Below are 13,948 nucleotides of genomic sequence, written 5' to 3'. Positions count from 1 at the left end.
TATTAAAATATCTTCCCAAGAACTTACTGAGCATCATGCAGTAATTCAACCTTAAACAGTGTTGCTGGGGAGATAAGGTATTCACCTGAATTTTGAGAAGTTTATGGAGCAAGGGTGAACGTTAATGGTTTGCCAACTGCAAAAGGTACAATGTGATGAACTGCCAACAGGTTGCACATCTCACAACCCTAGGCAAAAATGTTGAGTCAGGCTGAGTGGGAGATGTTGGTCAGCTGAGGCTCTAAAGATAGTGGGAGGTCAATGGGATCCTAAAGGCTGGCTGTAGGAGTGGGAGAAAGGAACTTGGGGACTTTTCCATGAGGATGGGAGAAGACCCAACGTGCAAAGTCAGGAAAAGAAAGAGCAAGAACTGTTTGAAGAGATGAGTCAGAACTCAATTATGGATAGGTTAATAAATCTAGACACCCCGTTGTTAATAGGGAGTCACTGTGGTTGTTTGAACAGAGAAGCCACGTGCTCAAAGGAGTGGTTGGCAAGATGCCCTGGAGGCAGGTGCCAACGGTTTGAAAGGCGCACACAAGTGGCGAAGGGGGAGGGGGGCCAAAGGGGGAGGGGAGCCGCACAGGTTTGGATGGAAGAGTCTTGAAGTAGGCAGAGAGTGGGACGGGAAACAAGGAAAGGGGGAAAAATCTAGGACCTGGGTCTGTGGAGGCTAACACTCTGGGCCCCAACCTCCTCCTCACCACTCACTACTCCTCCAAGCAATTAGCCATTTTCCAAGCTTCAATCTGCTCCTCTATGTAACAAGAGTGACAATCTGCCTATGTTGGTACTGTGGGGGATCAACGGTACAGGACCATGTTTGGTGAACGACAAGGAGTCCTACAAATTTAAATTAAGAACGAACCAACTATGGGATTGGCTGAGTAGAGGAGGCAGGAAGATAATCCCAAGATCTGGAACCTGCATTAATGGCACTCCCCTCCCGACGCCCCCCACCCCCCCGCCCAATTTGCACCTACTCATGGAGGTTGCCAAAATTCTTTCCTTGCATTTGACTTTTCAATGTATTGTTTTCCTGTTGGATCTCACTCAGAAATTGTTGTAAGGTTGGGCTTCTATTCTAGAACATGCAGAAACAGTAATTACTAGGCACAGAGCTGCTTTAGCTCACACGAGAGGCAGTTCCATTTCTAAAAACACATTCTAAAATGCAATCACTCTCGAAAAGTCCCATCTGAATTCACTGAGGAAAAAAAGTGAGAAAATACTTTTTTTTTTTTAAAGATTTTATTCATTTATTTGAGAGAGAGAATGAGAGAGAGAGAGCACTAGAGGGAAGAGGGCAGAGGGAGAAGCAGACCCCCCGCCGAGCAGGGAGCCCGACGTGGGACTCGATCCCGGGACTCCAGGATCGTGACCTGAGCCGAAGGCAGTCGCTTAACCAACTGAGCCACCCAGGTGCCTGAGAAAATAGTCTTAACTACAGGATGTATTTTTAAGGAAATGCAGCTTTATTACTTTCAAGTACAAACAATAACTTGGACTTGACTAACCAAACGTTGCCTAATTGAGAGAACCTGCCTTAATGTATAAGTATCAATGATTTATAGTTAGCACAATCACCATGGTAGAAGAATGCTCCCGTGATGCATGAAAATAACTTCTCATTGTATGGAGACATCTTGTCCCCCATTTGCTCCACTATCTGCCTTGGCGATCCCTTCTCCCCGCACCCCAGAGACACTTCAGATAGAAACTTCAGCTCTTTTCCCTAGATCACAACATACATCAAATTAGTGAAACAGGAGTTGATACATTTTTACCACATTGCCATAGACGTTGGATTGGTGAGACCAGCCTTTTTCAACCTGAGCATTCTCATCAAGAGCACTAAGTCTAAATTAGTGAAATACGTCTGTTCACAATGTGAATAGAGGGACACAATAATTGTGAGCTTCGTCATCTGAATTAATGATTTTCCAGGCTTACATATGCAAAAACATTTTAATTTGAGCACATTCACGAAGAGAAGTAGCTGGGTTTAAACTGCCATAATCCAGTGGGGTTACACTCCTCAGGACTGTGATACTAACCTGAAGCAACTAAAGTTCCCTGTTGTGCGGAAGACAAAGCACACTGAAACTACTTGGTGGCAAACATCCATCTGCACTGAGCATGATCATTCAGCCTGACTAGGGAGTGGTGCAGAGACAATCCAGGACTCTACTGGAGGATTTATTCTGGAAAGAACTTTCACTTTCCTAGAGCAGTCACAAGGGACCCTCTGATCGAACACTGCCAAAGATGGCTAGTGGGCATTTCTATCAAAAATGCTAACCTGCTCTTTCCATCAGACACTCTAGCTGGGAACTGCATAATTCACAAGAGGGTCTTGGTGGTCTTAAAAATATCTTAGCAAGCCCCAGCATAACCAGGTAGGAAGCCTGTGTCAAGGGGACAGACCTAAAGAGCTTCGCCCCTACCCCGACAAACTCTGTGTCCCTAAAGGCAAAGGTGACCGTGTGCCCTGCCCCAGACTGCATCCTAGAGCGGTGATCAGATTCTGTACACTTCCCTACTGAGAAAGGCACTTGCAGGCCACCTCGGCCCGTAAGAGGCCCAGCGGAGGAGGCCCAGAGACTGGTAGAGTGATAGTGGAAGATTCACCTCTAGGTTCCCAAGAAGCCAGGGCACACAGCCACAGCTTCAAGGAGCTGGCTGGGTTTGGCCAAAGCAATGTTGTAAAGCCCGGCTCCACCATCCTTAGCTACCTCTGTTAGGTCAAAATGCCTAACCTAACAAACAACTTTGTGTCTAAAATAATACTCTTTCCAAAAATATTTCTTTTCTCCCTAAGATGTTTTCTAAATGCACAGCAGTAATCACTCTCCTGAGAACAAACACTAGAATGATTACATAATCCTCATTCATACTTTACAAGTGTCTGCAGTGGCCAGAACGGTCTTTTTTAACTATGAAAAATGAAGTGCAATCCTTAAAATTTAATAGCAGTATTCCCCTACCTTCCACTTAGGAAAAGCTATCCAAAACTGTGTACTTTCCTGTGGAACTTTTCAACGTCTAGCCCCACCCCTGAAAAGAAGTCTTTCTTCCTATTTCTCTGATACGTCTAAAGGTCAGCTTAGGGCCAATTTTGACAAATCTGACTTATTACTTCAAATATTGGCCTGGAGGAAATTACCTCCCTTTGGAATGTGAAAATGTCTCACTCACTCAGCTCTCCTGGACCCTCATCCTCACCCCGGAGCCTGAAGTTGTTTCCCTGCTCTTTATGAACCCGAGAGGAAAGGAGCCCTTCGCTTCCACCACACAACTTCACTCAAGAAATCCAACGCTCGTAAAAAAAGGATGGGGTCTCTGTGCTCATGACCTACAAATTTTCCAGAAATGAGAATGCTCACAAAAAAAGAGGAAAAGGCAATTTCCTCCCCTCTGAGCTAAGGAAGCAGCAGTCAACGCGCGGGGAAGGTAGCCCCCTAACGCGAAGCAAGGGGACTACGCCACTCCAGCTTCGGCTAGCCCCTACCCACTTCTCTCACTGACCCTCCGCTTTGCTTTTTAAAGGATGTGTCAGCTTTTCATTTTCATAAAAACTGGCACTTGTCTGATTAAACCTGGCACCTATAAAGCTATTAAATAAAATGCTCAGGTCTAACAAAGGCCTCTGTGAGGAGGAATCAAAGCTAGGACTCCAGCCCCTGCCTCAGGTACTGCTGTCAACATGAGCTGCACCAAGCTACCACCAGGAGGGTAACTCCAGCATCCACTGAAAACTGAAATGGGACGTGCCATACAAGTTCCAGGCTTGTCATTTGAAAAAAAAAAATTTCCCACAAATAACTGTTATTACTTGCCCTGTGAAACTGCTGGATGTATCTGGAAGTGAGGTGGGAGTAGGGATGGTCATCCGATCAGTGATCTCAGAGATGTGTTCAGGTCGGAGGAAAAGGAAAAAGGCATTCGCCCTCCTCACGGCCCCACGGCCCCTGAGGCTCCTGCAAAATGGAGCCCAGCTGCAATTCCCAGTCCATTTCTGGAAGACCGAGCAGAGCTCATGCACACAACTCAGTGTGAGATGGACTTTGGGGATGGAGAAGATACTATTCTTTTGCCTAATCTCCTTAGAGTCCCAAGAGGACTATGAACTACACCTGTCCTTGAAACCGACCACCGATTCTCTAGAGTTAACTTCACGGCATTGGCTCCGTGCTACTGCGGATTCTGGGAGAGCTGGGTCTCCACCAGGATTGGTTTCCTTCCCAGCTCTGCCAGCAAGCCCTCTGTCCACCTGTGAAATGGATATGCTTTATATTGGCACCAGCAAGAATGAGTCGCTCACACTCCCAGGCAGAGGCTACAACTGAGGTTCCAGTTTGTGTGTTCATCTTCAAACTACTTCCTGTTGGTGTGCGGATGAAATAAGCCCCCTCACTTTCCTGTAACACAATGGGAAACAGGTGAATTATCCTGGGGCTGGCTCCCTCTACTCTCTCCCTAATGTCTGTGACAATTATGTTAAAACATTCCCACTGCTGATGCCAGAGTTACCTAACTTTACAAGAATGAGAGGCTGGAGGATACAAACTGGCAGCTCGTGGACACACTTTGTTTAGCTCACTCTATTTCAAACTATCCTCGATTAGCTGTCAACATGTTAAAAATCAGATTTCAAATAAAAATCTGGATTTCCACTTCCTCCTGAAAAAAATCCTAAGAGCTGCCACCACTGGGCTCACTTCTACCTAACACTCAGAGCTGAGTAACTGCCCCATTAGATGAGCTTTCCATGATTCAGCACAACCCTGCCCAGCACGTTCCAATCATTTACGTCATGTGAATGGCTGCCCCGGGCATTTGAGTCTGTGAACCTTAATCTAGGGCAATTCCTTCATTTTAAAGATGAAAATGAGGGTCCAGGGATAGAAAGTTAATCTGCCTGAAGCCACACATCAGATTAGAGGCAAAAGAGCAAGAAAAGTCAGGTTCAGGTGTCTTTCTTTCTAAGACCACCCATTCTGTCTAAAGAACCACGATTCCCCTTAGCATTTCATCCAGTTGCTAACATTTTCTAGGTGGAATCTGTTATATTTTCTACATTCCCCCTTTATCCATCCTTGTCATTTATCTGGTTTCCTTATAGATAATAACTTTGTACCAATGATTTCATTTAAGTATCTTCAACCTAAAAGAAATAATGAATCAGACAAAACTGAAATACCAACTTTTGTCCACACCTCAGCAGACACAGGACCAAACCTTAGAAATCACTTAGCTTAACACAGGCAGGGAAAATGGGGCCCAGGAAAGTGATATACTGAGGGGTATACTGCAGGGATGCTAGGTAACAGAGCTGGTCTTCAACCTTCCAGCTCAGTGCTCTTTCTACTGTATCCCATCACCTCTGTGCACTCACCCAAGCGGTGGGGGACTGAGGACCAGCTTGCTCCACATGGAAACAAAAACTCCAGAACTCCCTTACACCTCAGACATGGCCAACCTTGACTTTGCCGAGTACTAGAGTTTAGAATGTGTTGTGAACAATCAATTTATAGAACTTGATTTGCCCTGGAAGACAAACTTTCTTTAGAACTGGTATTTGGTGGAGAGTTCATGAATGTCACAGGACTCAGTGGTCTTTATAACACTGGCGGTTATAAAAGCTAAACCCCACGTGAGAGAAGTTGCTGGAACATCATAGCACCTTTGCTTCAACTTCAAAAGAAAAAAAGGCGGTGGTAAGAAGCTTTAATAGACTGTGTTTTTACAGGCAACCAATTAGCAGATTAATGAACCATTTAACCTTCTTTACTGAAAACCAATATTCAAGAAAGATGAACCCCAAATGCATCCTCTTATACTGACCAACGTAACTAAGTACAAATGAAGTCAATGGTGTACCCCATTAGCATGCTGTGCTGTGTGTCAAGAAAACAAGCCCTCCCCCGCCCCGAGCCCTGGCCCCCTGGCAAACACAGATAAATGATTGTGCATTGCGCGATGATACCATTAGGTGAGAACTTTGGTTCATGCAGTCGGCTGCCAGAGAGGTTGCACTGAAAACCCGCAGCCCCGGCACCCAAAGTCGGTCAGCAGTGGTCAGCTCGTGGCATCAACCGTGCTCCTTCCACAACACCAGGTGAATACTGTGGTCAGGCATGCTGGTGGCAAAGACCAAGCCCGTGTCATTGTGCCCATCCAGTCCGTTGAGCCAGGATGCTTCACCCGCCAGGAAGCTCGAGCCTCTCTTTGATTTCCGGTACTCTGGCAGAGGCCAGCGGCTAATCAGGCTCTCTGTCCGCAAGTCCATGATGTACAGGTAGCGGTTGTCAAACAGCAGGGCAAAGATATCTCCAAAGCCAAGCAAGGCCAAGTTAGCTATCTCAGGAGTCTTGATGACCCTACAGAGACGAGAGTTAGGAAATATGAACCAGAAGGCAACTTCACTTCTGTTTCTGCCACTGTCATCTTTTCTGGACACACAGAAAAACAATGCAAATTCAAGAAAATTTAGAGAGCTAAAGGAAAGTTTTCCATAAAATGGAACAGACGAAAAACTAGGCTTCCTTAAGAAAGGGGAAGGGGGAAAAGCCCTTCACAATGACATGACAGCCCAGGCACGTAAGGAGAAAGGAGGCATCTGATGAACATTTCTGAAAGCACAAAATGCCCAAGGCTGAAAAGGATCTTACAGATGATCTCACTTAACATCTCATTTCCAAGATGTGAAAACTCAAGTCCAGCTGGCACACATACTTTGTCTAAGGATTCACAACTGGTCAGTTACCAGTAAGAACTGGGATGCAATCACTCTTACTACCAGGTAAAAAGATGGATTCATCAAATCTAGAATACTGGCCTAGGGGAGCCTCTTATGCCTGGAAACCAAGTGACTCACATACTAGTCTATTCAGCAGGTAGCAAACTCTAAAAACAGTAGAGGCTGAAAGACTGAAGTGTTCCTAAATAATCCAGAAACATTAATAATAAATGTGTCCGAAGTTGTTAACAGAAAACTCGGGGAGCGGGAAGACAGACAGCCTTCACTTTCCCCAAATGCTGATGACAAAGGCACAGAGAAATGGGAGAGATCCAGCCAAACAGCAGCATAAATGAAAAACAAAAACAAAACCACACAGTCTGTTGTCTGCACACTTAGTGAGGCAAAAGGCTGACAAGAAAAGCTGATGTCCTCTTTGGAGGCACTAGGAAGAGCTACAAGAGAAGGATATGCAAATTGTGCTCTGCGACAAGACAATAGGTCCGGGCCTCGTGACGGTTAACCCGAGTTCCAACAAGGACACTACTGTCTAAGAGGTCAGCCAGAACGGGCGTGGCCTGGTTACCAGGACAAATAAGGAACAGGTGAAGGAGATCAGCTGAGAGGGGTAGAAAAAGAATTCGCAGGACAGGGAAACTATAGCTGATCATCACCTATAAATACAAAGTGAAGGATGTGTGAGGCCAGATATGACGAGCTCTAGAACAGAGAACTAGGTCCAAGGCAAAGAGTTACAGTGAAGCAGATTTCACCTCACGTTAGGAAGGGAGGGCATTTAGTCATGAAAAAGACCTATTCCTCACACTCAAGTCATCCCAAACCGAACTTGCTGGCCAAACCTGTTTCTCCTCCTTACTTCCTGGCTTGTTCTTTCACCCCGTTGCTCAAGCTAGGAAACATGGCAATCCTCCAACTCTCCTCCTTATTCAAGCCACCAATTCAATCACCACCATCTATCGATTTTACCTCTTAAATTTTCTCCTACTTCATTCACTATTATCTAAATTGCCACGACTCCGACCCAATTTGTCTCTTTTGCCTGCACTGCTGCCAACAGTTCCAACTGGTCTCCCCACATCTACTCTCGGCCCCTTTCAATCAGCTAATCTCACCTTAAGATGTAATCCTATTACCACCTCATTTAACTTTAAACCCTCTAGGACTCTCTACTGCACTCACATCTCCAGCACCAGGCTCCTTCAGTCTCAGGGCCTTTGAACAGACTGGTTTCTTGGCGTCCAATGCTCCTTACTGCACACCCACTGCTGGCACTTAGTTAATGCAGATAGTCATCCTTCGGAGCTTAGCCCAAACCTCTTCTTCAAAGAGCTTTCCCTTACTCCTCAACGGGGTGGGGTCTCGAAGTACGACACACAGTGTGGCCCTCAGCCCAACCATGAAAACATCCCTAGGTAATTAGCTATTTAATGTCAATCTTCCCTTCTGCAGGTTAGTAATTTCCACCAGTGTGGTATCTCTACAGGCTCCCAGTGTAGATCCCAATACCTAAACACAGGTAATGCTCAATAACTACCTGCTAATGAATGCAGCAGTGGTGCAATGAACATGGGCACATAAAAACTCCTACAAAGCAAATCCAAAGGAAACTGGGAAAACAGCAAGAAAGTCTAGTAAGCCCCACGTCACCGACGCAAAGCAGGAAATAATCAGAACTTAGATAACTGGGTGGCTGGGGATAGGACTTAAGCCTGGTGAAGATGAGCCAACTCCGAAGACTGAAGCAAAAATATGTTGCAGAGGAGAATACAGGTCTTGACAGGCTCGTTGCCCCTTTAACTTTGATTACTTTAGAACTGTAAACAGACATCCCTGCTATGCAGTCTGGGCCCTTGAACTTAAATAACCCTGCTTGCTATACTAAGATAACTCAGCTCCAGAGATTGCATCATATCTTAGATTTATTGAGCAACATGCTACCATTTGCACTTTGCTTCTTTTCAGTTAGCTTCAAAGCCTAAGTAGCCCTATCTGATCTTAGCAACTGAGGCCAAAGGAGTTGCACTAAGATTTCAAAAGAGGCTGGTTTATTTGTGTTGCTGGAAGTGGGGAGGAGGCAAGAGATAAAACGTCTCCCTTTCCAAGAAATCTGAATCTAACACTTCCTGGCAGCAAACAATTCTGCAGATTTATTGCTCAAAGCTAGTGTACCCGAATCCCCAAAATTAACACAACTTTCATCTGGCTCTCTGGACTCTCTACACTCCACTCAGAGTAAGAAAAATACATACATGAGAAAGGTAGATGCAGGATCAAATTAAAACCTTTAGAAACTCAAAGCATTAAAAAGATGATACCTCTATTCCACCTTACTTCTGCATCCCTCCCATCCAAGCCTTAATTGAACAATAAAGGATGCCTGGGTGGCTCAGTTGGTTAAGTGTCTGCCTTCAACTCAGGTCATGATCCTGGAGGCCTGGGATCGAACTCTGCATCAGGCTCCCTGCTCAAGTGGGGAGTCTGCTTCTCCCCCTGCCCCTCACCCAGCTCATGCTCTCTCTCTCAAATAGATAAAATCTTTAAAAACAAACAAACACAATACTAAACTATAAAAAGTCTGATTTTCCCACGGTGACTACTTGGATTTTTGCGAAGTATCAAGTTCTTTCAAAAGTTCCTTCTCTCTGGCTTGCTGGTACCTTAAGCATATGACTGCTGGATGATGCCAGGATGGATGGATGGACAGACAGATAGATGGACAGACAGATGGTTGGATGCAGGACTAGAATGAGCTATGGGATGCTGGGCAAGGCCCATACCTGCTCTTGGCTTCATTTTCCCCATCTATAAAACAAAATGCTTAGACTAATGTTTTTTGGGATCTATTCCAGTCTTTTTTTTTCTCAAAGCATAATTATCAATCATATCTAGAAATGATTCTGACAGTTTGGAATCTTAAATGGTTAGAAATGTAGGTCTGATTCCAGGAAGACATAAAAGGGGTTATAACTGTATGACCAGAGACAGGACCCGCCAAAGTCCTGCTGGCTAGTATGACAGATACCATACAGCTGACCTCAAACAGTCATGCATAAAAACGACGACGAGGGCGCCTGGGTGGCTCAGTTGGTTAAGCGACTGCCTTCGGCTCAGGTCATAATCCTGGAGTCCCGGGATCGAGTCCCGCATCGGGCTCCCTGCTCGGCGGGGAGTCTGCTTCTCCCTCTGACCCTCCCCCTCTCATGCTCTCTGTCTCCCATTCTCTCTCTCAGATAAATAAATAAATCAATCTTTAAAAAAAAAACCACACACACAAAAAAAACAACGACGACGAGAACGTTCAATTTTCTGTACTACTGCAAGTCAGCATTTCCTGAACCATGCCACAGAACACTAATTCTGTGAGGTGGTAAAAGAGGTGTTCCTCAAAAAAAAGTACAAGTGAGAGGTACAGTAGGTTAAATGAATTCAAGCAGGCTTCTTTATGTAGGGCTTCTCAGAGCTATTAGTAATAAAGATCGGCCAGGTCCTGTGCTTGGTCCTCATTACAGGTACTTCATTTGATCTTCACTTTCCAGATCAGGAAACTGAGGCACAGAAAGGTTAAGAAACTTACATAAAATCCTCCAATTTACAGGAGGTTGCGCCGGTTTTAAATCAAGGATTATCACCAAAATAATTTCTCTCTCTCTCTTTTTTTTTAGAGAGAAAGAGAGCATGCATGCCCGGGGTGGGGGTGTGTGGAGGGGCAGAGGGAAAGGGAGAGAGAGAATCCTCAAGCAGGCCCCATGCACTGAGTGGAGCCTGTCATGGGACTCGATCTCACAACCCTGAGATCATGACTTGAGCCAAAATCAAGAGTTCGGATGCTTAACCAACTGAGCCACCTAGATGCCCCACCAAAATAATTTCTCTTAGCCACCATATAGCACTGGCTTCCATTAGCCTCCAACATGCTTACAGATACCATCAATCTCCAAGAAGGGTCTAAGGTATGCAATGAATCATAAAATTATTTGGCCATGGACCAGGAAAAAAACCCTCTAAGTTTTATTTTTCTATAAATACCTCTGTCTTTCTACTAGTCAACAGAAGGCCACTTGATCCCTCGATGCAGAATTCCACTGACCAGGAAGTAGAACTTAAAATATCAGAACTAGACATACAGATGGCCAATGGACACATGAGAAGATATATAACATCACTCATCATCAGGGAAATGCAAATCAAAACCATGATGAGGAGTGCCTGGGTGGGTCAGTGGGTTAAGCATCTGCTTTTGGCTCAGGTCATGATCCCAGGGTCCTGAGATCGAGTCCTGCATTGGGCTCCCTGCTCAGCGGGGAGTCTGCTCCTCCCTCTGCCCCTCTCCCTGCTCATGCTCACTCACGCTCTCTCTCTCTCAAATAAAATTTAAAACAAAAACAAAAACAAAAAACCATGATGAGATATCACCTCGTACCTGTCAGAATGGCTAAAATCAAAAACATAAGAAATAAAAAGTGTTGGTGAGGATGTGGAGAAAAAGGAACCCTCTTGCACTGTCAGTAGGAATGCAAACTGGTGCAGCCATTGTGGAAAACTGTGTGGAGTTCCCTCAAAAAGTTAAAAAAGAGAACTACCTTACAATCCAGTAATTGCACTACTGTGTATTTACCCAAAGAATACAAAACACTAATTCAAAGGGATACATGCACCCTGATGTTTATTGCAGCAGTATTAACAATAGCCAAGATACAGAAGCAGCCCGAGTGTCCATCAACAGATGAATAAAGATGTGGTGTACACACACACACACACACACACACACACACACACACACTGGAGTATTAAACAGCCATAAAAAATGAAATTTTGCCATTTGTAACAACATGGATGGAGCTAGAAAGTATAATGCTAAGCGAGATAAGTCTGAGATACCATATGATTTCACTCATATGTGGAATTTAAGAAACAAAACAAACAAAGAAAGGGGGGGAAAAAAGAGAAAGAGAGACAAACCAAGAAACAGACTTTTAAGTATAGAGAACAAACTGATGGTTACTAGAGGGAAGGTGGGGGGGGTTGGGTGAAATAGGTGATGGGGATTAAGGAGTGCACTTGTCATGAGGGGCACTGAGTGACATACAGAAGTGATGAATCACTATATTGTACATCTGACACTAATAATACTACAGTGGTAACTATACTGGAATTAAAATAAGAAACTTTATAAATGTATCACTATTTTACTAAATACACATTATCGGTCTAAAATCTTAAAAAAATATATTAAAAAAAATGTATCAGAACTAGGGGACCTGAAAGATCTCTTCATCCAAGCCCCTCATCTTCCGGAAAAGCACGTTCAATTCTTTTTTTTTTTTGGTGGGCAAAGTTTATTGAGGGCTAATAAAAAGCTCCCGAAGAGAGAGAGAACCCAAGAGGGTTGCCCAGCATGTTCAATTCTGAAAAGGGAAGTGACACAGTAAGGGGAAGAGATTAGAACCTACATCTTCTAAGCTCTAGCATAAAACTGTAATAATTGCCTCTAAAATATTTTTTAGGTGTGTGATTTTCAGCATATAACTCTGTTTATAACATTTCCCAGATTCAAGCTACTGACTGGTTTATCCAAATACTTAGTCTGGTCTTTACTATTAAACCACAACAAAAAACTAAACAGGAACAGACTGTCATAGGTGAAGGCTCAAAGAAACATTACCTGAGAATATCATAACTTGCGAAGTCCCACTGGTAGAGACCCAGTGCCGAACTACAGACAATGTATTTGCCATCAAAATGAAGTCTTGGCTGCAGGCAGATACTCCTATCTTCAGAGACAGACAATGTCTTTAAGCACTTGCAGTTGATTTCTCTTCCAATTGGCCAAATCTACAGATAAAAGAAAATTAGGGAAGATGACAAATCACATCACCATAGAAAAGCTTGTCCTTAAACAATGTGATTTGTGTTTGCCAAAGCCAGATAAAAAGTGAAGTAAATTGGAAAGACCTCAGGTTTTATAGTTGACAGGCATGGGTTCAAGCTCTGATGCTACATGTATGTACTGTGTGATCTCAGATAAAATACTTAACCTCTCTGAACCTCAGTTCCCACAATGAAGATACCTACCCACATGGAATAGTTTTAAAAATGCACTAAGAACATATATAAGAGTGCTCTGTAAAGTTTTTGCAAATTTTTTTTTTTATTACACAAGTAAATTTTTATGTTTTCATAGTTTAGGTCTGAGAATTAAAAGGGTATGAGATATGGGTCTTAAGAAAACAGAATGTGAAGATAAATTTCTGTGGATCTTTTTTTCTTCATTTACAAATCAGGGGTAGAAACTGCCTCGTACATACGGGACACCTGGGTGGCTCAGTCGGTTAAGCGTCTGCCTTCGGCTCAGGTCATGATCCCAGGATCCTGGGATCAAGTCCCGCATCAGGCTCCTTGCTCAGCGGGAGCCTGCTTCTCCCTCTAAATGCTGCTCCCCTCCGCCCCACTTGTCCTCAGTCTCTCTCTCTGACAAATAAATAAATAAAATCTTAAAAAAGAAAAGAAACTGCTTCATACATAGAAATAATAATTCTTTCCAAGGAATTTAAGATGGCTTATACTAAGACATTCCTGCTTCCCTTGAAATATTCCCCCTGTGCTGCACCATTTTAATTTTCTTGTATTTGCCAGTTTTCCTTTGATGAGGTGAATTAATGGAGGAGAAAACCTCACCTTGATCTCATATTTGTCCGCACTTAAGAGTATGTAGTCTCCAGGGCTGTGCAAAAGAGACTTGACTTTACACTTTTGCAAAACCACCTAGAAATATAAACATCCATGTTTCAGAATGATCCATTTAAAACTATTTCTATATTGCTTTTTTAAAAATTAAAATATGAAGAAGAGCCTGAAATGAGATGGTATGCTAGAAGAGCGAAGCTGTAATGCTACAACCACATTAGCCTCTAGTTAGTACAACCAGATTCTCTACATTGTCAGTAGGATCTAAAATTGCCTAGGGCGCCCAGGTGGCTCAGTTGGTTAAGCAACTGCCTTTGGTTCAGGTCATGATCCTGGAGTTCCGGGATGGAGTCCCACATCAGGCTCCCTGCTGAGCAGGGAGTCTGCTTCTCCCTCTGACCCTCTTCCCTCTCGTGCTCTCTCTCTCATTCTCTCTCTCTCAAATAAATAAATAAAATCTAAAAAAAAAAAAGAAAATTCTTTTAAAAATAAATAAATAAA

At 43.7% G+C, this 13,948-nt stretch overlaps 1 protein-coding gene across 4 annotated transcripts in view; it reads right to left on the bottom strand.

Annotated features, from left to right (window-relative positions):
• Window positions 1–1,954: 1,954 nt before the first annotated feature.
• FBXW2 (F-box and WD repeat domain containing 2) overlaps window positions 1,955–13,948 on the bottom strand; it is a 28,686-nt gene continuing 16,692 nt past the window's right edge. For 3 of the 4 annotated variants that reach the window (XM_035015944.1, XM_035015947.1, XM_035015945.1), the window contains 3 exons: window positions 13,439–13,525; window positions 12,426–12,595; window positions 1,955–6,383 (listed from right to left, as the gene is read on the bottom strand). In XM_035015944.1, the coding sequence (XP_034871835.1) occupies window positions 6,095–6,383; window positions 12,426–12,595; window positions 13,439–13,525 (546 nt within the window). In that variant the 3' untranslated portion in view covers window positions 1,955–6,094. Of the gene's footprint in view, window positions 6,384–11,785; window positions 12,169–12,425; window positions 12,596–13,438; window positions 13,526–13,948 lie in introns of those variants that run through there. The other variant, XM_035015946.1, reaches the window with a different exon arrangement.

Source organism: Mirounga leonina, unplaced genomic scaffold (assembly GCF_011800145.1).
Source record: "Mirounga leonina isolate KUSES-001 unplaced genomic scaffold, KU_Mleo_1.0 Mir_170, whole genome shotgun sequence".
Lineage (NCBI taxonomy): Eukaryota > Metazoa > Chordata > Mammalia > Carnivora > Phocidae > Mirounga > Mirounga leonina.
The sequence above is the reverse complement of the archived record's forward strand: the minus strand, read 5'-3'. Positions and strand labels throughout refer to the sequence as shown.